The sequence below is a fragment of the Nesoenas mayeri genome, assembly GCF_963082525.1.
Source record: "Nesoenas mayeri genome assembly, chromosome: 18".
Lineage (NCBI taxonomy): Eukaryota > Metazoa > Chordata > Aves > Columbiformes > Columbidae > Nesoenas > Nesoenas mayeri.
This window is the reverse complement of record NC_137566.1, coordinates 10117963-10145005: the sequence shown is the minus strand read 5'-3', so window position 1 is coordinate 10145005 and position 27043 is coordinate 10117963. Positions and strand designations below refer to the sequence as shown.

Sequence of the window (27043 nt, the reverse complement as noted above, 5' to 3'; positions counted from 1 at the left end):
TAATTTGGAATAATTATCTTCCAGCACATTTGAAGATATGCTAATGACGATGTCTGCAAATTGAAATGAGATAATTTTTTTTTTAAGAAAGCCAGAAATGGGTCACACAAAGACTTTCTCATTTCTTCTTCTGGCAAGACAAATTACTATGAACCAGAGGATGGTGTAAAATAAAAAGCAGCATCAGCGATGTTGAGAGAGCAAGTGAGCACCATTTATACCAGCTCCAGAAACTCTCTGGGGACTGAATCCTCCTCACGTACTACTGAGACTTGGAGACCGTCCAAACCAGCCCAGGGCGTTTATGCAGCTACAACCTCAATGTCACAGAGGGGAAAAAAAAAAAGAGACAAAAGAGTGGGAAGTGGACAAAAGCGTGGATTTGCAGTTGTCCCCACGCCACCCGGCTTTAACTCTCATCCCCATTTGTGTCTGCCCAGATGGACGGAGAGGTCCTGGACAGGCCACCAGCTGGCTGCCCGCCCGCTCTTGTGCAACGTCCTCGGCGCTCAGAAACCGTTTGGCAGCAGAAACAATTTTGAGCAGAAACTGTAGTTAATTCAGGCGTCAGCGCAGCTCCCAGGACACTCACCCTGCGGCCTGGTTTTCCTGCCGGACCGGGAGGACCTTGGATGCCTCGTGGACCCTGCAAGGCATTGAGGTCAGAGGGGAAAAAAAGCCGTCACCAAAAGGCAGGACAGACGGACCCAGCGCCTGCTGGCATTGCAAATCAGCCGCTGCTGAGGCTGTCTGGGTCACCAGGGCTACAAAATGGGATGTGAAGCCCATGAGCAGAGCCCATGGTCCAAAATACACAGAAAAGGCTCAAGAGTGAGCATCTCCAGATGGGAATTGCACACGTTTAGCCACAAGGAAGGTTTTGCCCTGCAAGCAGCTCCACATGGCGGAGACAAATCACTTCCCCCACCATTATAAAAATGGGAATTTTTCCTTAATGCATGATTTACGGCTTGGAAGAACAATTTCCTGAGCATTAGTGAACTCCCCACACTCCAACCTATCTTGTATTTACAGGATATCTGCAGGGAAGCACTACCACCTGCAGAATTTTACACTATTGGCTTCAAATTATGTCTTGAGTCTACATTTGGATACTTGAAGGGACATTTATATACAAACCAGATGTTCCCACACCTTCCTACTTTCAGCTGGCATTGGGTTACTGAATCCCTCCTTCACAACAGCCTCTAATGCAGGATTGGCTGATCCACACCTTCATTTCATAGAATCATAGAACAGTTTGGGTTGAAGGGACCTTCAAAGCTCATCCATTCCCACCCGTGCCATGAGCAGGGACATCTTCAGCAGCTCAGGTTGCTCAGAGCCCCGTCCAGCCTGGCCTGGGATGTCTCCAGGGATGGTTCATCCACCACCTCTCTGGCCAACCTGGGCCAGGCTGTCACCACTCTCATCATAAAAAATGTCTTCTCCATGTCTGGCCTGAATCTCCCTCCTTTAGTTTAAAACCATTACCACTTGTCCCCCCCGTCCCCTACTTTGCCCATACTCACCTGAGGTCCCATTTCTCCAGCTTCTCCCTTTAGCCCACCACTGCCCGGGGGTCCCTTTAGACAGAAAACATGATTTATTACTATTTATTTCCCACAGCAGAGGCAGAGGGAAGATTCCAACCATGCTAAAAGGGCCACTCATGCAGGTGACCATTCATGTTGGGTCTGCTCTGTCCATCCTTGCCCATTCACTTACCATGGGGCCCGGCCGCCCTGTCAGACCCATTGGACCCGCCGGTCCCCTCAGCGCCAGCTGCAACAGAGAGACAGAAACGCTGCTCAGTCGGTGTCTTTGCTTCATTACTGTGATGTGACAAAGCCACCACGGTGCCACCACCCATAGGCATCCTACACTCTGCTCCATGCCCATAAAATACAAGACCCCTATATAGATGCATATAGACACAGATCAGGACAAATAGAGGGGCAAGGAGTCACCTGAGTTTACACCAGATCATAATCTGCCTCTGCAGGTCAGATCCCCTTTTCCATCATTATATACGGACAGAATTAAATGCACACATTTAGTAATGCATTCCTGAAAGCATATAACAAAACTTCGCCCAAGCAGGCTACGGGGGTTTGCTCACATATCTTTACAATCCCCGTTCAGTTTAAGAGGAATTTTTGTTATGATCCTACTGGTTCAATTTTGGAGGAATTTTTTCCTTCTTTTTTTTGGTTAATATTTAAAATCCTGCAAACAGAACAACAATTCCATTCACAACAGGGAGCTTTTAGCTCAATAATTAAGTAGTCATGCAACCAAGTCAGTAATTTCCATGGTGGGTAATGGGGCTGGGTCCACACTTTATAACATCACTCGGACAGTTTGTTCCCTCGTGACAATTCAACACTTTAAAGGAGTTGTAATTATCTGTGTACTGCAGTAATCAAAACCTACCCATGATTGCACTTGGAATAGCATAAATATTTCACAAATGCTAGATTATGTGGCATCTTTTTACAACACCCCATTAAAAGGGAGCTGCTCTGAAACACTGCCGACTGGGACAACGTTCGGCGTGTAATAACAGCCAATTTTAAGGGAATAAATCAAGCTAATAATGCAACTAACAACAGCAATAGCAAGAAAAACAGAACCTAAATAAAGGAAAGAAGATATTCTCTCCCCTGCAGGACTCCTTTTCAATTCCTGCCATATCCTGTAACTTCCACACAAAAAGAACAAGTCACTTATTTCCCTTTTTGCTCTAGTATCGGAATTGTCTGACAATATGTTGAAGTTAACCAAGAAACACACTTTTTACCATTATGGAAATATTCAACTTTTCATCCACAGCCCAAAAGTCACCCAGGATTCGTTTGGTTTTTAAATTTTTCCCCAAAATAGAACATTAAAAAAAGAGAGAGAGAAAAGGGACTTTGTGTGATGGGAGGTTCTTTATTTTTTCCATAACAATCACAATTTTCAACAGGCAGAAAAGAAAGAACAAAACCAGAGAGTCTGAGAAAGCAGATGCTTCTCATGAAATGTTCATCTGGTCAAAACCCCTATTTCCTAGCAAAATAAAATGCTGATGGAACAAACTGTAGGCAGCCTTGAAATTAAGACTGACAAGGTAACACCAGAAACCTAATCCACCCATATTATTCTCAGCACAAGGTTAATGGACAGGAAAGTGCAGCGGCTGGTAGCATCAAAGCCCTGTACTCTACCTGAATATGTATAATATCAAACTCCAGTGTAAAAGGGGAGTTGGATGGAAACCAGAATAGCCCAGGCTGAGCCAAACCCCTTCATTATAAACCTAAAAGGGGCATGTGCCACCCAGCTGGGTGGAGACCCCAATGGACCTTGTTTTGTTTCAGGGTTCAATGAATTGCTTTTTAGCCCATTTCAGCAGAATCACCCAAGAAGTCTGTGCTAAAGCAACTGCCAACAGCTCCGAATAACTGACTGGCTGTGTCCGAGCAACACAGCCCAGCTGCAGACAGATGTGGGCACAGCTGGATGATTGCATTTGGCAAGGAGGGGAGCAATGCCCCCAAAGCTGCAAAATGCCTCCCTAAATTAGCTTGTATTTTCTGCAAGGGTGTGGTTATAGCCCAAATTTGGTCCCTCTTGGGCAAGACTGGGGCAAACGCAGCAGGAGGGTGTTTGTGGGGACCCCACGTGTTCCCTTTGGCTGTATTTGTGCCTCTTGCATCTCTACATTCAACATGTCAATGATTAAATGTAACTTCACACAAGCACTCCTGGAAGGAAAAATTAAAAGCTGCACTGGCCAGAAATTAAGTTTTATTTTGAACAGATGAACATGAAGCCTTATGGACTAAGGAATTCATCTAGCCAGAGAACAGGAGTTGCACTGAGAACGTGCACTGAGCCTCCATAATAAACACTGCTGAGGATTATTTGATCATTAATCAATAAGGTCAGCCGAGGAGAAAAAGGTTGCATGGATGTGTGTCATGTATTTCCAAATAAATACGCTAAAGGAAATTGCAGACTGCCTGCTGAGGCTCATGGAGCCAGGAACAGCTTACACCTGTGACATACATCTAATTATTACAATTTACTGGAAAAGCTGAACAAAAGAAAGTCCCTGCAGCACATACCCAAACTGTTCATATAACCAGATAAACAGCAAACACTACTGAAGCCAACAGGCCTATTTCTACTGGCATCAGCAGACCTGGTCCAAAGTCTGTAGGAAATTTTAAACCATTTAAATTTAAATTTTTAGTGCCTGGCCTGTTCCTGACTGTTAGTAAAAGGTCAAGTCATCCAGATATCATCACTCCAAGTCATGCAGCAATTCCATCTCAGATAAGAGGCTGTTACCACCACCAGCACCATGGATGGTGCAAGTATAAAGCCATCTCCTCTGACACATTTATTCTGGTCAGCTTCCACAGGTACCTGCTACATCCCCACCACCCTTCACTTACCCTGGCCTGCTGCAGGATGGCTTGGGCTTGGGCCTCCTGGGCTGAAACGAGAGGTCCTTTAGAGCCAGCATCTCCTCCTCCACTAAAGCGGAACTGATGGAAATGAGATAGAGAAAACCAGGTCACAGGGTTGCTGTCCATCCATCGTCACGCTAGCCTGACTCCTAAACAATTCCATTCAGCATGACTGACCCAACTCCATCGCTGTCCTGCTAGACCATCCCATCAGCCATGGTGCTCTTGGGTCACCCAGTTCATGGGCACAAACCAACCGTTTCCCATGTCCATACCCGGCACAGCAAATTCTGCCAGTTCGCAGTAACGCACAATAATTGGGATTGTAGGCTCTGAACTGTAAGGACCTCACATGACACCGCTTCAAAACTAAATGCAAAGTTCTCACAAGGCTGATATTCCCCATGCAGATGCTGTTGGCCAGGAGACACCCTGAGATGGGGTTGTATCAGGTTATTTGGCGATAGCTGCCTGTTTGCCATGGGACAAAGGCTGCACTGCTCAAGTGTCTGCTTCAAAAAACAGAGTTTGGCCTCTTGTTCAAGCCAGGATCTTCCCGCACACAAAGGATTTAAAACAAAACCAAACAGACACTAACTTTTTATTTTTCCGGACTTGAAAGGGAAGGAGTTTAATGTTTTCTTCTGCCTCTTCTACCCTCAACAGCTACATGCCCACTCTCCAGAACACACACCCTTCTCTTGCCTTAATTGCATGTGTCTTTGGGGTTTTGCAAGCAGGACTTTCTGGGCTGCAGAATCTACTTGGACAGCTCTCACCTCCACCTCACCTCTGCATTTCGCTTGGTTGGCACTAGGTATGCGACCACATTCAAGCAGATGCAATTTATAAGCCTACGGTTGTTTACTGTAGGGGCCAACCAATGTATGGTAATGGTCAGCTGAGCTCCATGTTGAGCGCTTGGCCCAGGTTGTCCTGGGCACCCTGCCAGTAACCTACACCAGTATCACCCTACCATCTGGAGCCTGTACAAGACTGCTGCGGTTTTTCACTAAAGACTCTTTCCCTTTGGTACCTAACCACTTATTTTCAGTAGCTGGTTTCCTTAGGGTTTTCTCACATCAAAGTAGACACAAAAAATAACCATTTCTTTAGCATCCTAGGACCAAGAAGGGCAACTTGGTACTTGCTAGATTCATGTATGACAAGAAAACAATGCAAATTAACTTCTGGTCATCAAAGGAGACCAGTTCATTCAGATACTTACAATTTCAGCACCTACTCTGAAGAAGTTAAAAGGCTCCTCACCTTAGGAGGGAGAGTTCTGCTTGGAAATTGGACCCTTGGAAGTGTCTTCACTTGCTTCTTCATGACTTTCACCCTCTAACACCATGCCCAGCCTGAAGCATTTAAGCTTATTCGTTGTTTCTGGAAATTTAAACCTAGCTGCTCTGCGCTTTTGACCAGTAAAGACGTTATAGTGCTTTGCAAAAAGTAAATTTACAAGGGGAACCATCTGGATCCATCTTTCATACCAAGGAAAATGTGTCCTTGGTGTAAAAAAGATGGAAGACTTCTACAGGAACAGGCACTAAGCAGTAGCAAAGCCAAGAAGCCCAACTCATTTAAATGCTTTTTTAATTATGCCAGTACTTACAGGCAACATAAGCATTGTCCCTGGTGGTCCTGGTAAACCATCTGCTCCTGGAAGACCTGGGCGGCCAGGTGGTCCCTGAAGAAGGAGAAATAAAAGTAAACTTCTGTAGCGTCATTTTAGTCATGCCCATACATAAGTAGTCATGGCTGTAAAGGCATTATCAGGATACAAAGGACTCCCTATCTTGACAGACAGGCACCGAGCATGTAGGCATCCAAACTCTACGACAAATTTTGTAGAAGCAGCACAGCTATAAGCAGACAGAAATTCTCTTAGTAATTCCCTCTTCTTAAATCCTGCCCCCGCATTTCCAGGGTCTGCCACATGCAATTTTTGAGTGAGCAATAAAAATCTCTGCAATGTTCCAAGTCAATGGAATCAATGTCTAGTTAGGTCTGTTAGAACCCATTAAAAAAGTATAGAAAACGTCATAACTCAGGTCAGTGAAATAGAAATGTGGAAAGATAAATGCATTTCTGTACATGTTCAGTCATCTGGGTCATTCCATTTTTCTCTCTTCTGTCTTTTTATTTTAATCCTATGAGGCTACTTCCATCTACGATGGAACGACCCCGTCAGTAGCTGTAAATCAACAAAACTCCGAGGATCTCAATGGAGCTATGCTGATTAACATCAGTTGAGTCTCTTTAACTTGTATTAAAGAAACGAGTATGCAGTAAAAGATATATTGATGAAGCTATAAATAATCAAATACGGCCAATTTTCTTAAGACAGCCCATAGATTATTTGTATTCCCAACTGCGTACTTAGCAAAAAGTGTAAGTTAACCCAAATTTGCACATCCATCCAGAAATCCTACATGCAAATGAGGGTGATATCCAACAATCATAATAAACCCATCTATGAAGAAACAAAGCTCTTGGAAGGGCAAGCAACAAACATCTATATTAGTTCTTAACTCTTCGACCTGCTTGGAGCCCTCTAGCCCATATAGACACCAAAGGACAGTGAAAATAAAACTGCGCCACAAGTCACAGATGCATATGGACATGCTACGGGGACACGGAAGAGCCAGACCTTGTCCCAGAAAGTCAGATGCTCACCCCACAAGGCAAAGGGAGGTGGACGAAGGTGGGAAAGGGAGGAAGGAAGGAGAAATAGGTAAGAGTCCCTAAAAATCTAAGCATATAACAAAAAAACACTCGATATGTTATCCTTGCCCCACCATCTGCCAGCAGGACCTTGGTGCATCTCTTTGTTCTCTGTTCTTCCATTCCCTCTAATATCACATCCAACTTCACATTTCCCTTGTCATCTCCCTCTTACAAAGGAACCCAAAACATCCAGTCCAAAGCTTCAAGCACTAAATTAGAGCCCAGCACCAGGGCTGGGGTTAAAGGCTGTCTCTGCTCCACCCTGCCCCAGCATCGCTCTGGCCGGACCAGCACCACAATTACAGGGCAGAGCTGAGGGCTGCACCACGACCGGCCCAGAATAACAACGCTGCTCATGGCGCTGCAGCCGGTGATTTATCAGAAAAAAAACCCAAAACAAATAAAAACACACCACCAGCAGCTCCCTCAGCGCCGAAGGGAGACTGCATAACACACCAGCCCATCTATTTTTCAAGACAAGCTCATGATGTTACATTCATGCTGTTTACTTAGTCTGGCCAACACCGGAGTCCCTGACTCTGCTGATGAGGTGCAGGGGGCAGTTCCATCTGTTGGAGCAGAAGCACAATAAATAATTCAGGCCGGAGTCATTTTATATAATAAACTTTCTTCCTTCTCCTTTAACTCTGGTCCTGCATATGACAGATCAGGAATGAGCTTGTTTATCTCTCAGTGTGTACTCTGCCTGACAAATGTCGATGCAATGCTTTTACCCATAAACGCCTCTTTTTGTTTCAGGTTGGGCGTGGGAGGTCTTTTCCTTGTGGGGTGGAACAGCAGGGGGCAATGGTCTGGAGGAAAATCAAACCCATAAAGCACTTTGTAAATTTAAATTCATGAATGCCTTTAAGAAATGCAGCACGCCAGACTCGCAGTTGGTGTAAATCTGTGTCACACTTATTATGTAAATAGAGATTTGCTGATATATAGCAGTTAGGGATGGGGACTTCAACTTTCATTTGGTGCAGTGCTCTATAATGCTGTGCCGAGTGCAAACACTAATGCAATATTTCAAGGAAATGTTTAAACTGAAATCTTGGTGTTTTACTGCTCAGGCTCCTCGAGCAGCAGCCAGGGACAGAGTGGTGCCCAGCAGCCCACAGTGCTGAGCCTCAACATTTGCCTTTAATTGCCTCTCTAGGATTGCTTTTTCACCATTTTCAGTCCTGGTCAGAGAATTACACAACAGAAGATCTTTCTCGCAGTATTTGCTGCCTTTTAGGTAAAGCAGCGTTTGCCATCTGATGGAAAACAGGGCACCCTGAGAGCATCGAGCCTTTCAGAACCCCAACAAGGAATTTAGGGACCTTTTACACTTTGGAGATGCAAAGCTGGACTCAGCGAGAATAAGTCCAATGGGACACAATGATTGCACAGCCTTGGGAGATGTAGCAATGGTTTTGTGATGAGCCTCCCTTTGAGACAGCCCCATCAAACCCAGAGCACGCAGACACCCCAGATTTCCAACACACAGCAGGGTGGGTGACAGAGCTGCAGTTTGCTCTGCTGCTGCAGCTCATTTCCTTCAAAGGAGCACATTTTCCCCACTTTCTTTATTCCAGTCCAGAGTACCCATGAAATAGCTCTCTGATCTCCTAAGTGCTATATTTCCTTCTTCCCACTGCTTGAAGAAACCTGCCTAAGTCATCCCAAACCGCCTTCCCCGCGATGAATCCTCTGAAACCTCCCACAAACAGGCTGCTCTGCAGCTTTGCCGGTGACGCAAGCTCTTCTGCACAATGTAAAATAACTGGGATAAACGAACAAACTGACAAGATGAATAAAACACAGCTAAATGAGTGTTGGGCAATATTAACATAGCTGAATATTGTTGGTATATTAATTCCGTGCACCTGCTTGATTGCAAATAAAGTCTATCAGATGCAGGCATAGGAATTGTTCCTCACTGTACACATGTCATGCAAATTCATGAGTTGCATGCAGGGTTAATAATAAACAAATTAAAAGAGAAGCTGCTCTAATTGGAAAGGGGTGTTTTAATACAGTTGCATTTCCTGGCTCTGCAAGTTCATCGCTCCTCTATGCACAACATGCTGTTTACATTCTGTTCTGGACAGTCGGAAAAGCAGGATGTGCCGTCTGTGCTAGAATGCAAATTCCGCCTTTCATTTCGGGGTGTGGAGCAACTTCACTGGGGAGAGCGTGTCTGGTGCTGAGAGGCTTTGTGTGGCTGTTCAAGAGGAGCCTGGGTAGCAAATATCTGCAACTGCCCAGACAAAGAGCAGAGACACAGACTCCCTCATCGCCAGGGTCAGCATCCATCCTGCCAGGCAGCGGAATGGTGTGGAGTAGAAGCACGTCAAGGGAAGAAGAGAAAGCTGGGTAAAATGTAGGACCCATGCAGGATGAAGACCCACCAGAAGCCTAACCAAGCCACACAGCTCTCTGGACTAATCCTAGACTATATAGCAAGATGTAAAACACCACTGGGACCTTGCTCCGCTTGCCCATCCTCTCTGAAGTCCAGCACATAAAGATGCAGAGCCCTCCCCTGGTCCTCATACGCCAGATGAACCAGGATCGTGGTGTATTGAGGGTTAAACCAGCCTCTTGGAGAGGTGGCCCTGGCTCCCGGCCATGGGCTGAGCCCACCGCTGCGTATTGACTTTCTGAGCTCGCAGGCACTGATCGATGGAGCACAGTCAGGGCCTCTCGTTCTCAATCATGTCACAACCACAAGAACCGTTATTACTGTTGCATCAAAAAGCAATAAATACATCAGGAGTGTAGATAAGGTGGGGGTCTTTACAGCAATGCTCCGGGGGGGATGTGGGAGCACGGCAGCCAGCAGACTCCAGCCAAGAGGCCCTGGGGACCAACAAGGCAAAGAACAGCCTTAATTAGACAGAAAAAATAAAAGGCAAGGCCACAACACAAATCTGCAACAGCAGTTGCAGCAAATAGCTGTGCTAAAACACACATTAGAACAGCACAACACCCCTTGTCTATCCAGACCTTCCCATTTGAACACAGTTATCTGTTTTTTCCCACCTTGTCCAGGCAGAATCCAACCAAAATGTGCCATAAGAATAGGAAGCCCTACGAACACAGAGAGCCTGGGTCACCCCAGTTTATCCTTCCTGGGTACCCAGCAGGCAAAAGGGATGTGGTTCCCCATCTGGAAACTACGCGTTGGATGGGTGGAAGATGCTTTGGTGCACAAGAGGCTGCCTTGGGTAACAGGCTGCCTTATGCGACAGAAAAACATGCTCCAGACCTTGGCGATCAGATTAGGGAAGCGTTTTGCTGATAAGCAACTTCCTTCCTTGGAAAGGTGTTTGGCATTCACCAGGTGACAGCGCTGACAGCAGCAGGATGTTGTGTGTCCGGGCACATCTCCTGTCACCTGTGTCACCACTGCTCACCTCCCTCCTGTGCTTTCCAGGAGAAACTCTAGGAAAACAGCCCTCCAACCAAGCCCGCCTTCAGAAACACACCTGAAGGCACATTATTTTGCCTTTTTTTATCAGGACACCTCAGGCAACATCAAGCCACAGGTGAGGCTGGTGTTAGGGCTGTGGGGGGCCCATTCCCCAGCTGAAAGAGCAGTATCTCCAGGAGCTGTTTTAAAAGCACACTTCACTGCCTTCAACATCAAGATGCGCAATGGCACCAAAATGGCATCAAGCTCCAAGGGTACTGTGTGAACTCTTCTAAGTTTCAGACCCAAGCTGAGAGGGAATAGGCTTGAACTGTGGGTGAACAAAGGCAAATGAGGAGTGCACTGGTACAAGGCTCATTTTGGAGAATCAGCTCGGAGAGCAGGTTTTGATTTTTGGCATCTCCAAGCACATGGTTGCTGCTGGAATGGTGTTTGTGCATCACTTGCTGACCTGAGGCTCCAGTTCAGCATCTTCCAAAGCACAGACCATTCCTGATCCCAGCAGTAACAAATAAATACGCAACTCTGAGCAAACTGCAGTGTTAAACTGTAGGATTTGGGGTCACAGTCCACAAAAGTGCTTGGGTGCATCTGGTTTCGATGAGTAACCTCAAAGCTGGAGGTTTCTGCAGGCAGCAGTTTACACGGCAGTGGCTGCTATGGACAAAATTGATTTAAAGTGACTTCAAAACTAAACATGCAAAACACTGAGTTACTGCATTGCTAAAGTGCACAAATCAGTCTCCAGTGCTCGCTGGAATAGACCAATAATCCACCTAGAGAAAAGGCAAGATGCTGCACAAGAGCCACGTGCCCCCTGAGAACAGCCTGGGACACAAAATGAGCATAAAGACCCAAATCAACAACCTCGCTCCTGCACTGGAACTGGTGCAAACAGAGAGCAGAAGGTTTATCAGCCTTGTACTTGGTTTGAACCTGGAAAAAAACGCTTAATGCATTTGTCTAGTGTGACTGTTCCCCCACCTTTACCCCCGGATGCAAATGGCTGCCCCGAACCTTACCATAAGCTCTTTTTGGGGCTGACTCAGAGGAGATGGCTATTACAGGATGAGCAGCATTTTGGGGCTCCAGTGATACACCACAGTCCCACTTTGTGCACACTAAACACCCCAAGGATTAAAACACGGGTACTCACTCTCTCCCCAGGGTCACCCATTAAGCCCACAGGTCCAGTTGGTCCCGGGGGTCCTGGAAGTCCCTAGTGTAGAAAAGACAGAAAAAAAAAAAAGCCATGAAAGGAAAATGTGTTATTATTTATAACATATTCATACAACGAGCAGGAAAAGAATTAGAGCTTTGTTTGCTTTTGCACCAGGAAAATCAACCCTGAAGCGCTCTGGACACATGCATGGCATATGGAAGCAATAGGGCCCAGGACCAGCTGTGCGCTGAGCCCTCCACCTGCATCCCGCACCAGGGACCGCGCGCATCCTTCGGAGCAAGGTGTAGAGAAACCGCCACTTACTGCTGGGCCTTCGGGACCAGGTGGGCCTTCCACCAGCATGCCCTGAGCAAGAGGAAGAGAAACAAGTTATTAGCAAAGCACATCTTCAAAGTCACCTTGGCCACAGGGCTGGACAGCCCAACGCTCTATCTGTTCTTAAATGTTTCAGGTGTTGCTGCTGGGTCTGAGCATCCCAGAGCTGAAGGGCTTTCACTCTCTCTGGGCATCATCTCCTGAGTTGCCATTGCCAGAGGAAGAAAAATCCAAATACTGTGTATTTGCAACATGCAGGACATGTGAAAACAGCCCTTTTGTCCAGCACCAAGCACAGGGTCACCTTCCAAACCACAACCCTTCTCCCTTGGCTCATGGGCAAGACCTGGGGCACATCCAGCCTTATGGGAGAAAAGCTCCTCTTCAGGAAGAAGCTGTTTCTAGACCCAAACACCTTAAAAACATATATATATTAAATAATCAAATTGCAAGGGTGCCTTTTTTTTTTCAAATTACTTTCCCAGCAGACTGCACACTGTGATTTATTCTGTGTACCTAGGAAATCACTGTGTGGGCAAAATGGCAGAATAATGTTATTCCATTCCTTTTAATCTAAATATTTTGTCATAACTTTAAATCAGGTCTATCACGTACTCACTAGAAATGAGCTTTTTTTTTTTTCCTCTCTCCTCATGGGTATGTAAAAGACAGGAAAAAAAAAACCTCCCAATAAACCTGGCAAATGGTTCCCAAAGAGCATCAGGATGATGGGGGAAGTCTGGAGGGAGCAAGTGCAGCGACTGGTCTCTGGTCACCCTTGGCCGATCTCCTGGGCTCAACTCGGGTGCTAAAAGCCTTGGCTGACCCCACAGCAGCTGCTACTGCAAACAGGACTGAGCTGAACGAATCTGAAATGTCTAGAAGAAAATCCAGGCATTCCTGCCCCAAAAGCCATGGTCTTTATGCCCAAAACCAGGGCAAAACATGCTGCCACAAAGCATTCCTGCTTCCATTAGTGGAATGCATGTTTCTGCACCACTGATGCACGGCCAGTCCTGTTTTCTGTCTTTGTGTCCATACTACTCATTATCACCTCGTTTAAAATCTGGCTTCCACTTCATCTGGATGTATTAGGGGAAATTTTCTGTTGCTGTTATTACAGAAGCGCCTGTGCAGATGTTCCTCAGTCATGAAGAATTTAAGTCATGGACTTCATCCTGTGCCCATTTTGACAGCAGTTTTACTGTCTGCCATAGAAACATTGCTCTCTTCTGGGTGGGAATTTGGGGTGAACACTACACAACGTTCCTCCAACCTGTACCAAGTATGAGCTATTTGCTCTTGGAGGCCACCAAGAAGAGCTGAGTTGTGCTGATGGAGGTGTCCTGAGAGAATAACGTCCACTAAGCTCCCTTTGACAAATGTGATGAGGACATTGTGCAGGAAACCCCAGATGTCCCAGCAAACCTCTTCCTCTATGGACACCCCAAAGTCCACTGATAGACCAATGATAGTGTGTTGCGGTGCAGCAGACTCCAAAATAGAAGCTAATAACTGTCTCTGGGTTGGTGCAGAGAGCCATGGGCCCACGTATGTCCCCCTAGGACATTTTTGGGCTGCTGGGTGCCAGCATTCCCATGGTCTGAGCTTACAAAGCACTGAAGCTCAGCTTCCCATGGCCGGCTGCAGAGCCTCGGGATGCTCCTCTATATGGGAGAAGAGTCCAGGCTAATTAGCCAATTTGCGATGCAAACATCCTTGGCATCTTCCCATATTTGTCTGTTGGTTTATGTTGAGCTCTAGCTTTAGGGACATCTGGAGATTCCTCCACTGTTTATGCAACTGCTGATCAACAGGAGTGATGGAGACATGGGAGGGTTTTGGGACAAGGATCAGTGAGGGGATGCCCCTGGGGGTGATCACCTTGGAGCGAGCAAGCAAACCATGGATTTGGGACTGTCCCAGGGGAAAACAGGGTGTTGCTTCCACTCAACCCCCAGGTGCTACCCACAAGTCAGCTAACATCACAAAACAGCCCCAAATCTCCCTGCAACACACAAGGGTACCATGCAAAGGCTGATCATACCCTCCCTCAAGGCAGGTGTGAGCATTAGGGTCCCCCATGAAGGACAAAGGGCTTTGAGGAGGTGAAGGCAGCAGAGTGTCCCCAGAGCTGGGATGTGGGGGTCCCCTCTATCCTCCTCCATCCCTCCTCAGCCCCGCCTGTGCTGCTGCGCTGCCTCCAGCGAGCGTCAGCACCGAGCAAGGATTGAGGGACAGGCGGCTTGAAGGAAAACGAGAGAGAATCCAGTAGAATCCCACTTCTGCATTTGGCTTTTATTGCCCCTCTGCTGCAGCTCCCATCAAAAAAACCCCAACAAACCACGCTAAAGAGCCCAGCAAATCTGAATTTGTCTCTGCTGAAGAGAAACTGCACGGAGAAGGAAAACGCAGCATTTGGTCTTGTTTACTTTCTGGCAAAAGCTATACATGCTCCAGTGTTTTGAAATAGTGAAGGGAGCCAAATTCTTTCTGGATGATTAAACTTAACTATTTTGTTCGCTTTGTGGCGTTTCAGATGGGTTCTGGACAGGGCAGGCTGGGTTCCTGCCCTTGTCTTTGTGGGGTTCGCCCACCCCCACTTTCCACACCTCCAACAAGCAAATTACTCGCTCCTCCTTTTGTTTGCAGAGGGAGTGCAAGATCCAGAAAGGAAAATGAGGAAGGAAAGGTTGGAAATGCTTTTTATAAGGCATTCGCTCAGGTTTTTCAAGCTCCGCTGCTGTACCCCAGCTCCTTCCTGTCCCCCCGCTTTTATCTGCAAAAGTATCAGGCGAAAAAGGAAAGGGAGGAAGGATTTAAAGAAAAATAATGGCCTCGGAGGGATGGGAAGTGGCGCTGTGATGCTGGGCACCGCGCTGGCCCCCGGCCAAGGAAAATCAGGTTAATTGAGTCGCTGGTGCGCAGCAAGTGTGCGCTCAGCCCTGCGGGGACGGTGCCGGGAGAGGTGGCTGCAAAGACCCAGAGCCCGGGGAGGAGACACGGGGGTACCACAGCATCCTGACATGCTGAGAGGGATGGACACACGGACACGAACCAACAGCCACCCGTTCTGAGCGACCACCAGCCATCCCCATCGCAAGGGCAGCTCCATCCTCACCTCAGGGCTGCTCGCTTGGGCACTCGCATTTTTACAGACTACAAGGGGCATGGGTGGTTTATAACCATTTTTAAAAAGAAAAACAACCTCATAAAAAGCCCAGGGCAGAATCATAAAGAAATAGAGCACTGGGTTCCACTCCTGGGTTTCTCTGGAAGTGGAAACTGGTAGGACGCTGGAGCAGGAGCAAACCTCTCTTCTCCCAGAGCTCTGTGCGGGGAGAACCCTTTTATTTCCACAGAGATAAACCCATTAGTTGCACAATTAAAGCCAGCCCCAAGCTGTACATTCAGGTCAGGATACGACCTGGCCACCGGCTGTGGTGCATTTCAAAACCCCGGAGAGATGAGACATGCCCTCTGTCCAGTGCTTCAATTCTAAAAGGCTTAGGTTTTATCTTGGTAAAAGAGAGATTTCATGGGAAATTTTGCACTTTCTTCATAATTTAGGTTGCTTCTTGAAGTTTTTAAAAAAGCAGTAATTACTGTGGTTTATATTTAAAGTTTTTAAATAAACCAAGTAATTCTTCCATGGGAAATTTTCCATCTTCCTCCCAGCTGCAGCACTGAGAGCATCAGCCCACACCGAACACACCCTTGGTACATTTTCCCCTGTGAAAACAAAACAAATCAAGCCGGGCACCAAAAGAAACCAGATGGTCCTTACCGGCTCAATAATCGCAGGTTCGCCCTTCTGTCCCTTCTCGCCCCGTGGGCCACCGATCTGCAGCACACAAGGGAAACACAAAGCCAGAGAGTCAAAAAAAGGCATCACCTGCATTAGCATCACCACCCCAAGCAGGACTGGGGTCCTGGGACAACCTGCAACCAAAGGACTCCTGATGTTTGCGTAGAAAAGAAACAGGGCAGCTCCTGCTCATCTCATGCAACACACACACCCCAAAGTGGGTGAATCCAAGCGAGATGCTCTCACTTTTTTTTGCATTGCTAATCTTTATAATAAAGGGAAAATAAACATTTTGAACTAGGCTTATGTTTGATGGAAAATTAACCCTCTTACCCCTTCGTAGATGGTGTCCTGGTTAGCAGGCATGCCAGGGCCAATATCAGGAGAGACTGTTCGGTCATAATAGTTATCATAATAATTCCCATCATATTCTTTTATTGTTTCCTCGGTGAAATCTTTATCCAGGTTGTCTCCTCCTTGAGTAGCCTGGAAGGAAAAAAAGCAGCAACATGTCAGGTTGCAAATATCTCTGGGCTGCATGTGCTGAAAATAGAAGGGAAAGACTAATAAGAAAAGGGAAATGCTTTATAATAATAGTTGCAAATAAAAGCACAAGGAAAGCTGAATTCTGGAGTTCTAAGGTCTCCAGTGATCTCCAAGGGTCTTCAGTGGCAGACAAGAAGGATGGAGCATCTTTATGTCTAAATGTACACCCTTGGATTCCCCAGGATTTCTGTGTCGATCCCTGAAATAACCTTGTGAATGTAACAGTTTGAGTGAGGAAAACAAACCACAGCATGAATCAACAGCTCACATCAGGAGGATCCAGCAAACTTGTAAGGTCTAATGGAAGCTTTGAACTTCAAGCCCTGCTCATCCCTCACAGCTTCATTATTGCAGACACAAGATTATTGAGCGTAAGAAGTCACACGTCCAGTCCTATATTTAAATCCATGCCAAAAGCACAATGTGGCACTATGAGTGTCCCATTGCAGGAGGAAATGTGGAAAAATCCAAGTTCACTTCTACAAAAAGCCCTCCTGTTTGTTTAGTCTGGGATCCAAGCTGTGGTTGTGCTTGTCCAAAGAGCAGAGGCAGAAATCTTCACAAATCCGATGCATTAATCCCTGAATCCTTTCTGAACCCTTAGAGCAACAGCTGCTATGGACCACATGAAGGACATCTAGACAAGTCTCAGAATTTCCTTGCTTGTCTCCATACCCCTGTGCTTTCCGCAGCCTGGCAGGAACCATCTCTTGGCATCCTTTATTCTGAGCAGCATTGTGAAGAACAACATGCATGGATGATCTTTTAGTTTGTTTTCATCCTCATCCAGGTAACGACTAAAATCATCCATAAATTGAATTATTTCCAGTGCTTCCCAGGGAAATGATCTCCTCACTACTATGAATTCCAAACCACCTAAACGCCTCCACCACTTCCAGACTTTGTTTCTCTGTCAAAAATGCTCAGAACCCATCCAGATCCAAGAGGTTTTAAAGAATAAACTCAGTGCTAAGGCAATCATTGCTCTGCCGCCCCATCATCTTTGACCTCCGCAAATACCAACTGGTCTTTGCAGAAATCAGAGCTTGGCAATTACTCAATTAGAAAACTTGGAGAAGTTAGCATTATTTTTTCTTTCTTCTGTTCAAACAGATCCAGTGCTATGACACAGCTTTTATCCTCTTTGAAATCTTTTATCTAGGTTTACACTTTGAAACCTTAAAACCTGTTTATCTTGCTATAAAGCTTTTGGGGATAACATAAGCTTTTTTCAAACTCCATTTCTTGAAATGAACATCAAAAACATCCGGTTTGATATTTTGATTAAGGTCCCCAAAGTCAATTTGCATGGAAAGATATGATATTTTGAATAACTGGGCAGAGAAGGAGGAAAGTTCTCCATGCTGAGAGCTGCAAGTGTTAGGCAACCTGAATCATAAAACAGCCTGCAAAGAGAAGAGGAGGTCCAAAAATCAGTGTGCGAAATACCGTGACTCTCCTGCACTGATAAAAAGCTTCATTTAAATCACCTTTTAGTCTTCCCCTTTGAGAAGCAGTGCAGATATGAAGCCATGGTATACGCATCTGGACAAGTAAAGCAAACTGCCTGATGAATAGCAGGCAGTCAACAAAATATATCTGTCCCCAGCTCCTGCTGTTCACGGGAGTCTTGCTGCCTCCTAAATCTCAGAATTGCTTCACTGGCATTTATCACAGAGTTATTGGCCATAGTGAAAGCCAAGCCCAGGGGAGCTCAGTGACTACACCTGGCTCCAAACCTCCTCACACAAAGTTTCTGTTGTGTAAAACTAAATCCTCTTTTAATTCCACTTTTGTAGGAGAATAAGAGTCTTTCCAAAATATAGGCAGGTGAACTTCAACAGTGATGGATGCAGCTCTGTGCAGGGATGCTAAAAATGACCATTCTGCACCACACCAACATGATTGTGTTTGGTCCCAGGACCTACAGATGGATTCGCTGGAGCAACTGGAGGAACTGGAGCAGGACAGTCTTGCAGCCCTCTCCATCCAACGCTGCCTCTTCTGAAGCTGCTGGACCTGGGCAATTTGGACTCTTCTCATCCACAAGATGCTTTACTGAGCTTTCACATGGAAAGCTTCACCATGTGTTTCCCTACCTGAACTTTCCTCCTCTCCTGCTTCCTTTTCTTAAGAACTAAAGTGGCCCTGAAGCCTCTTACTCCCTCTTCCAAATTTTTTTAAGGTCCCGCTATGCAATCTTTAATCCCTCTCTATTAGAAAGTTCAAGCGTGGCCAAAGATTTCTGGCTCTTTGTCACGAAACAGAAAAGTTCCCTGATCTGTGGGTTTCCTCAGGTTGGCGCTCACTTCCTCGATACACTGGAGCCTCTTCTGGTTCCCTCTGTGTCATTTTGGGCTGTACAACCTCCTCCTCCTCCCCATTTTTCATCCCCAGCTGGCCGGACCCTCTGCCCCCACATCACCAGCTCCCCTCCCGCCTGGCTGCAGATGCTCAGCTCTTTGCTTGGACTCTTTCCCCGACACCTCTCCATCCAAGCTTCCAGGTCCAACTCCAAATACGCTGGCCAGCTTTCGCTGTCTCTTTTGCCACCCTCCCGCGCCTCCCAGAAAGCCTGGAGGATTTTTTGACAGTCCCATAACTGAGTAAATAATCTCCAGTTGAGGAGGAACCGCACAACTCTGCCAAGTCCCATCCTACCTCCCAAGAAACATTATCCCACTATCAACTCCCCTTGCTGAAGCTCCTGAATAATGAGGAATTTTCCTCATCTAGCCTAATTATTTCCTTGCATCATGGACTACACAGTACACAGCTGTATGACAATTATCTCAGCCTCATCTAAAGATGAATCCAACGTCCATCCATCTGAGCATGGACATAAAAAGCAAGAACTGGGCAAGTCTTAAGGATAGAAGAGTCTCAATATATTTCAGTTGAAGTGTATTAAAGTGTAACTAAAAATGTAATCGCTCCAACAATCAGCTGTGGGACCTGGACTGATCTCGTCCTTGAGCAGATCTGTGCATGAAGCAGAGGGGCTGTCTGGCAAATGCAGCAGTTGGAAATCAAAGGTCTGTCCCAACATTGTAATTAAAATTAAAAAGTTTCAATCTTAAAAACAAAGACACTATTCAGTGGGAACGACGAAATGAAAAATATTGATGCTCTCCATCAAACCAACATTTTAAGGCTTTGAAATAAAATGCTTTTGCTCAGATTTTAACACCAGCCCTCATTTTTCTTTTTGTCAGACAAGCACTTCGCACAGGGAAATGCAGATGTCAATATGAACAGATTTTTCCAGGGGAATAATCTTTAACCAAATTCTAACTATGTGTTTCACACCCTGAAATATCTGGAGTGAAAATATTTTACGAGAAACTTCCTCTTCCAACAGCTGCCCAAACCACTTACAGATTTACCATATGGATGGTTCACATCTCCTTTGCTCTCAGGGCTATGAAATACCAGAATTCATAAAAAGGAAAAAAGCAAAAGGAAAAAGCATTCATTAAAATTACATCGGTCTCGTTGTAGGTGATGACGGTACTTGTGGGGAGTTCGGCTTCCACGGCATTTTCAGTGAGTCCACCCTGGGGATCTACTTCTTCATTGTAGTTGACGTCTTCATAGGGCAGAGGCGTGAAGTACTCTTCGTTAATGGTCTCGTAATTGTACTCATCCACAAGAGGATCATCCACCGTCGCATCCCCTTTCGTCCGCTTGCTGGGGTCCCCTCCATCAGGTGATGGCGTGGGAGCAGGATAGTCCTATTACAGAAATAAAACGTCAGAATCAGAGAAATAAAACCAAAATTCAGCAGCATCCTCCACCTCCCCCTCTATCAAGGTGCCATTTATCAACCACAGCTTTGCCAGAACCCCGTGTTGGTACCTCTTTGGTTTCAGGTCTCTCTCCAGCAGCCACTTCAGGAGCGCTGGGTTTGGTGGTGGGTGCTTCTGGCTTTACGGCTTCATCAACATCTTCGTAGTAGGGATACTCGTAGTAGTAGGTGTCACCTTCTCCCTCCCCGTCAGTGTACTGCAAAGGGAAGTAGAACATGAGCCCAAGCACGTCCCTGCCAGCTCTTTTAGACGTTATTTCACATCAAAAGGGCCATGCTGTGATGCAGATCCATGCAGTGAAATCCTTCGCTTCGTCTTGTTTGTAAACCTGTGAAACTTCCCCAATAGCCAGGCTTTGGGCAGCTTGGGCCATGGCTGTGACTTGAGGAGGTTCCAAAATTCATCTCTCCATCCTGTGGCACATTCTCCCTTATCGGAGAGGAGGGACCTACCCCGCAGCAATTCCATCACCCATGATAGTGCAATTAAAAAAAGGAAAATCCATTATTATTATTATTTTAACCTCAGATTGTTGAGACCTCCTAGGTCACACATTTGACTTTTTCAGAGCGATTAAGGAAACACTTGAATCCCGCAGCCGCTCTGAGAAGCGGGGATGCTATTTCACTCATCCGACTGCACCGACAGCATGTGTGCTAATTCCCATCCGCCCGCAGCCCACAGGAAAAAGGGCTTTGAAAACCAGATCTTTTCAGTGTTTTCCACAAGGCGTCAGTCATTCTTCAAAATGAAATACAAACAAAACGTTTGGTTACAGCCGGGCATGGCAAATTTCTTTGCCAGTCCATCACTCTCATGGGCAGCAGCCGCTGGCGCGTGGAAGAGTTATTCTTACACGGAGCAACACAGCCCCAAGACAAGCCAGCCCTTGTTGAACTGCTGGCTTCTAAAGAAGACTTTTATTTTCCTACTACTACATATTTTGACTATACCGAACTCTATTTTATTTTACTTATTTATCGTTTCTCCAGAAGTGCTGGCAGAGTAGTTACAGCAGTTCCCCAGGGCTGGGCGGCTCTGCCTCGCCTGCCAGCATCCCTCTGCTCCCCAAAGCCCTGCTAGGCTCAGCTTTTTAATCCAGTCCCAAGGCTAAGCTGGAGTGGGTCGATGGCATCACAGCTTTGTGGGGATTCAGCAGGAGCCCACAGATCCGAGACCAGCTGAAAGCAAGAGCGCACGGACCGGTAAATCAGACCAAGAGAGCAGCCAAGATGCTGCGAGCAGCTGAGGATGCCGGACACTTTAATTGCTGTGAGCTGAGCCTGAGAACTCTTAAAGTGTAAAATTGAGGTGATGTTCTGGAAATAGGCCACATCCAGACATTTCCAATTGTGCAACAGGAATTTAAAGGTATCCCGCAGTCTTTTTTCTTTTTAAAAGAAAATATCCAAGGCTAATTTTTTGCAGAAGAAATATTGAGCACAGCACCTCATACAGATGAGCTGGGAGCATTTCTGCCAAAATAGAATTCAAATGTCAAATACCTGGGTAAAAATGTTTCCTGCCCCTTTAACACCTGTTGTTTCAAAGAATATTGAGAAAGCCTATTTAATCTTTTTACAAGTTCAACAGTAAAATTTGAAGTGTAGAAACAGGTGCCTGTTTTGGATGAGATTGGACCTGCTGGGGAAGGTCAGTATTTCCCACTCTGCTCAGGTTGTCTCTCCTGCAAGCTTTTAAGCTCCAGGTAAACACTCATTTTTAGTCTCTGGAAACTAGAGGAGAGCAGAAAGGAAGGAAAACTCCTGAGGGCAAGAGCCAAGACCAGAATGTGCAAATCCTAAAGCAAAGCTCAGTCCCAGCCCATGACTTAAAGATGAGTCTCAGGGAAGGTGAATGGGAGGAAGAAGCCGAGTGTGTTCATAACCACGGTGCGGAGCTGGATGCTGCTGCCCCAAAAACATCCTCAAACCATGCAAGAGACTTACGTATTCGTCCTGGTTGGGGTCCTGGGACTGAGGGGCATCGGGGACAGCGGTGTCACAGTCAGGGCTGTAGTGCTCGCAGTAATCATGGGCTGCTCGGGGGTCCGCCACAATCAGGAGCTGCTGAATGTCACCCTGCAAGGGAAGAAAGCCAGAGTGTCATGGAGATGGACAGTGCACATGGAGCCACCAACCCGAGACTGTAGTCAAGGGGATAAAATGCCATCAAGAAATAAAAACACTTGGTAGTACCATATCCATGACGTGGGCACATCACTTGAGACGAACCAGGCAAAAACCCTCCTTGTGCAGGGCCGGGTCGAGCAGCCACTTATCTCGGGTTGCTCTGCGAGGTGTGAAGCCACCATGCCTCACACCTGGTCCCCAACACACCTTCCCAAGAGATAACAGCACCTGCAGAGATGTCACCCCATGTTTGCAGCACAACAGCCCCAGGCAAAGCAAGTACAGTAAAAATAAAAGTGCTCTATGCATCCCAAATCAGCAGTGACCTGCAGATAATAAAAACCTCTCCTGCCCGGTCCTGTGCAGCTCTGCAGGGCTCTCGAGTTGCCCTCCCCAGGCCAAAAAGCTGGTTTTTAACCTCGAAACTTCTCTGTTTCTCTTATCCCACCAGTTGATCTCATAAAAGACATCACCCCTCCCTTCTACATCTCGCCTCACCTTAATTTCTCTCCCACAACAGTGTGGCAGACGTAGATATTAGAAGTGCATTTGATAATCAGAAGAACAGAAAAGAGAGAGAGGGCTTGCAGTGGTTTATCAAAGAGCCTGTGCAGGGGCTAAGGCTGCTCACCACATCATGAATGAAGCACAACGAGCCACAGCCCAAAGGTCAGAACACAAACTGCTCTTTAGCTCCCTGAAGAACCACTGCACTGCTTCACCATAATGCCAAAAATCAGTAGACAGTTACATAAGACTTTAGTACTTGGATGATTAGAGCTGATACTTTAATTAGTAGGAAAAAATAGCTTATTAAATAATAGAAAAGCATGGCTAAGGAGCTTTACAGAAAACTGGGAGGATGACTTGGGCATGTAATAGGAATCAGAAGCTCTGAGCGGAGCCTGGCCAGACCAGCAACAGCACCGTGGAAAACCGAAGGATAGTTTTGAAATCATGGGCCAAATCTGCCTCATGCACACAAGCTGCACTCGCTCCAGCACAGGTGCTGCTGGGAGCTCAGCATCCCATGAACACATCCCATCAGCTTCTCCAAAACATAGGTGCGCTCTCTGTTTTTGGCAGAGATTCCCTGTGAAAAGAGGCTGCAAGGACCATGCGGACCTGGCGCATCCCGCCCTGCTCAAGGGGCAGCTCACGGCTGCCGGGGGTTCCCTCCTCCCTTTCCAGGTTATCGCATCCACCTCCACTCACCGTAACATCTGGGTATCTCAGATGCTACACAAGTTACCCTAAAATTGAGCACTGGTTTAAACTTAGTCATGTTTCCTCTGAATAACCTTTATAAAATTAAAGGAAATGTCTGCAAAGTAGTTTTCAATTTCCTATTTTAAGCAAGAGAAATAGTCTTTTTATTTAATAAATCCACAGAGCAGTTCTGTCATTCCTGTTCTATCTTGCCTTTCTTTTTCTCTCCATCAATGCAGCCACCAGCTCTGGCCACCATGTGACAATGGGACCTGCACAGGGAACTCTGCCATGGTGTGACCAAGGGGACATCACCCAGCCCTGAGTGGAGACTTGCAGGAATTTGGGGTGTTATGGGGTTACTCACACCACATAACATCATCCCTATCTCCAAAGGCCATTCACAGCAACAAACCATGTTGCCCCTTCGGAGCTCCCTCCAGTGGAAGATGCCCAACCTGACCAAGGCAATTTGCTTAAAGTTGGTGATATGAAGATCCTTCCAGCTGCTATTTCTGCCCACAGGACCTCAACCACCCCATCCTTCACTGATATCTGAGTTAAGCCATTTTTTGCCCTTCTCTCAGCGAGGTGGTTAAAGCTCCCCACTTTCCATAGGGTTATGGGGAGTGTCTGGCACTGTTGGGACAAGCTGAAATAAAACAGCCGTAAAAGCAGACTTAGTACTTGTCTCTGGGAGGCAAGGAAAGCAGGCTGAAAGCTTTTTCTTCCTGATAAGGTTGGATTTACACCTCAAGGAGAGCTGATAGTCTGCATCCTATAAGTGAGCAGCACTATAACTGTTTCCTCGAGGAAAAGATAAAGCAAAGAAAGGCACGTTGGCTAAACACAGTGCAAAAGGTTAAGTGGAAGAGAATTTGCTGAAGCTGAGTTTGCTTTTAGTCCCAGCTGATGGCAGCTCCTGAGCTACACACGGGGAGGAATCCTGGCACGATCTCCCCATTTCCCTGCAGAACATCAGGAGCAGAGCATCCTCTGGGGCTGATGGCTTGAGGCATCGGCAGCACCTTTGAGCACATGGAAGAGCATCTCCTGCAAGTGCCAGAAGCCAGAGGCTCCAGTCTCAGGATCCCAAAAGAAACCCCAACCCCACTCGACACGTCAAAGGACATTGTCAGACCTGTGGGTGCTGCTGAGCGAGCAGGGGACGGTTGAGAACCTGAGAAAAATCAGTGTGTAACCGGATAAATCCAGTACACAAAGGGTGCCAGGAAAAAGCGTGAACCGCATCAGAGAGCTCCTTCGGAGCTCACCACGCTTCATGAGCATCACTCAACATACCGACTATTTTCCCCATTTCCTTTTCAAACCCAATCAATCACCCTGCCCCAGCAAAGTTCACCCTTTTCTTCTTGTTCCAGCAGCAGTGCGCAAGCGTGCAAAATCAGAAGGAAAGCCAATGCACCCGATTTTGGAGGAATGAGAGTCCCAGGGAGCATCCGAGCCCGAATACACTGCCATGGGCTGAGCAGCTCGGTGCTGGGGGAAGGAGGGATGCTCCCAGGGCTGTTGGACCATTCATCTTTGTTTCATTAACAGCACTGGTGGATACCCCATGTTAACACATGAAACATAAAAGCAGACAGGAGTAAAACCTTGTTAGCAAGATTCCCAGTCAACTGACCTCATCCCTCCGTGCAAAACAATAAAATGGGCTAATTTACCCTGTAATAAAAAGCCCCACTATCTGAACTTCACAATAGATGCACAAAGCTCTGCTGTCAAGAGCCCCATTTCTTTGATTTAAAAAGCCGACTTTAAATAGAGCAAGCCGGGCTGGGAGGTTCGCGGGTCTTTTGTGTCCTCTCAAGTGTGTTGCCGCTAATAAATCGCACCAAGAGATATCTGCCCCCAGCCCCGCTCAAATATCTGTTAGTTCCACTGTTCTGGTTACACAAAACATCCAAGCCCTTCTCCTTCCTATGTCAGCATCTGCTTTTTTCAGCAAGAGGAGCAATAAGGAAGACACTATTAATTTCCACCCCTCCTCCAATATATGAACCAGCTATGGATTTTCCATAAAGCCTTTGCAAGAAACAGAACTTACAATTATACCAAGAGAGCGGTTTAAAGATGTCACCAGCCAAGTCATTTAGGGGTTTTTTTAAGACTTATTTTCAAGGGAAGAGGTATCTAAGTCAGGGAGGCAAGTCAATAATTCACTGGTGTTGGTTCCAAAAAGTCCCCAGCACAGTTCGCTCCAGCCCCAGCCACCCATGCAGATGGTGGGCAAAATCCTCTTTTGGCATGTGAATAAGTTGGGCACATCTGGGCACATGTGGTCACACAGGACTCCAGAAAGTGCTCCAGTAACTGGGGTACTTCACACAGACAAAAGGCACAGCTGCACTTCTCCAGTTTGACTACAAAAAAATTGAAGTGGAGAATAAAAAAAAAGGTCAAATTTTGCCTCAAAATAACCAATATTTCATCCATCAGAAGAGCTATTTTTTTAAAAGGGAAATAAATCACATTTTGACCTTTATTCTAGAGCTTCCCATGAAGAGGAAGAAGCAGGAAAGCACATTTATGGAAATGATTGTGAATTGCGACGCTTATTTTTGCTCCACCAAACAGATGTAACTGGTAACTGTCAGGACCAGTAAGAATCTGTCTGACATTTATGGTAAAGCCATTTATGCCTGATGACTCATTTGCTTTATGGATTAAGTTCCATCAAGCCAGTTTAATTCAACTCCCCAGCCAGCTCCCAGACAAGACTGGAAAAGCTCTTCTGGAGCATTTTTTAACACTTATTCTATATGTGTGCAAAAATGTCACATCACTTCCAATGACATCAACTTCAGTAACTTGGAGAAATCGCTGTGGTTCAACAAAACAAACAGCTGGCGAGGATAATCGAAGTGACTTCATCTGGCATTGGCAGCAGCTCCATAAATACTGGGATTCTTCGGGGCTCTCAGTGCAACACACCAATAATTAACTGGACTGTTTTACTGCCTTACCCCAGGAGTCGTAGAGACTCTTAGCATCCATAAGAATAAATACTGCTTGATGTGCCTTTTTTAAGCTCCTACATTTAAATTGGATAAACCACAGGCCCAGAATATATTATACAATTGTACTGCCCACAAAAAATATCTTTAAAATTATTGGAAGCAATTGGGACGTCGCTGAGTTTTATTACGACAAACTCACTGTCTCTATAAATGCAAACCCAGCCAGGTGGCTTAAGAGTGGCAGAAGTTCACTGGTGCTCTATGATAAACTAGAAGCTTAGAAATCTCAGCCACCAGCGAGTTCCCAAAAAACCTAATCCCTGTCTTGGAGACAACCTGCCAGCCCTCAGATGTTCCACTTGATAACACCTGTCACCAGCACTTGCCCATCTCTCTAAGGACACAGTGGCTGCCCTGGCCCAGGACTCAGACATTCCTCA

General features: G+C 46.2%; 1 protein-coding gene across 1 annotated transcript in view; it reads right to left on the bottom strand.

Annotated features, from left to right (window-relative positions):
* The window catches only part of COL5A1 (collagen type V alpha 1 chain), a gene marked incomplete at its 5' end in the record, with an annotated part of 136414 nt that overhangs the window by 52928 nt on the left and 56443 nt on the right, over positions 1-27043 (bottom strand). Inside the window, 12 exons of the mRNA XM_080355703.1 lie at positions 593-646; positions 1533-1586; positions 1729-1785; positions 4449-4541; positions 6082-6156; positions 11777-11839; positions 12107-12148; positions 15906-15962; positions 16260-16412; positions 19958-20206; positions 20331-20477; positions 22231-22362. Coding sequence (XP_080211829.1) covers positions 593-646; positions 1533-1586; positions 1729-1785; positions 4449-4541; positions 6082-6156; positions 11777-11839; positions 12107-12148; positions 15906-15962; positions 16260-16412; positions 19958-20206; positions 20331-20477; positions 22231-22362 — 1176 coding nt within the window. The remainder of the gene's footprint in view (positions 1-592; positions 647-1532; positions 1587-1728; positions 1786-4448; positions 4542-6081; positions 6157-11776; positions 11840-12106; positions 12149-15905; positions 15963-16259; positions 16413-19957; positions 20207-20330; positions 20478-22230; positions 22363-27043) is intronic.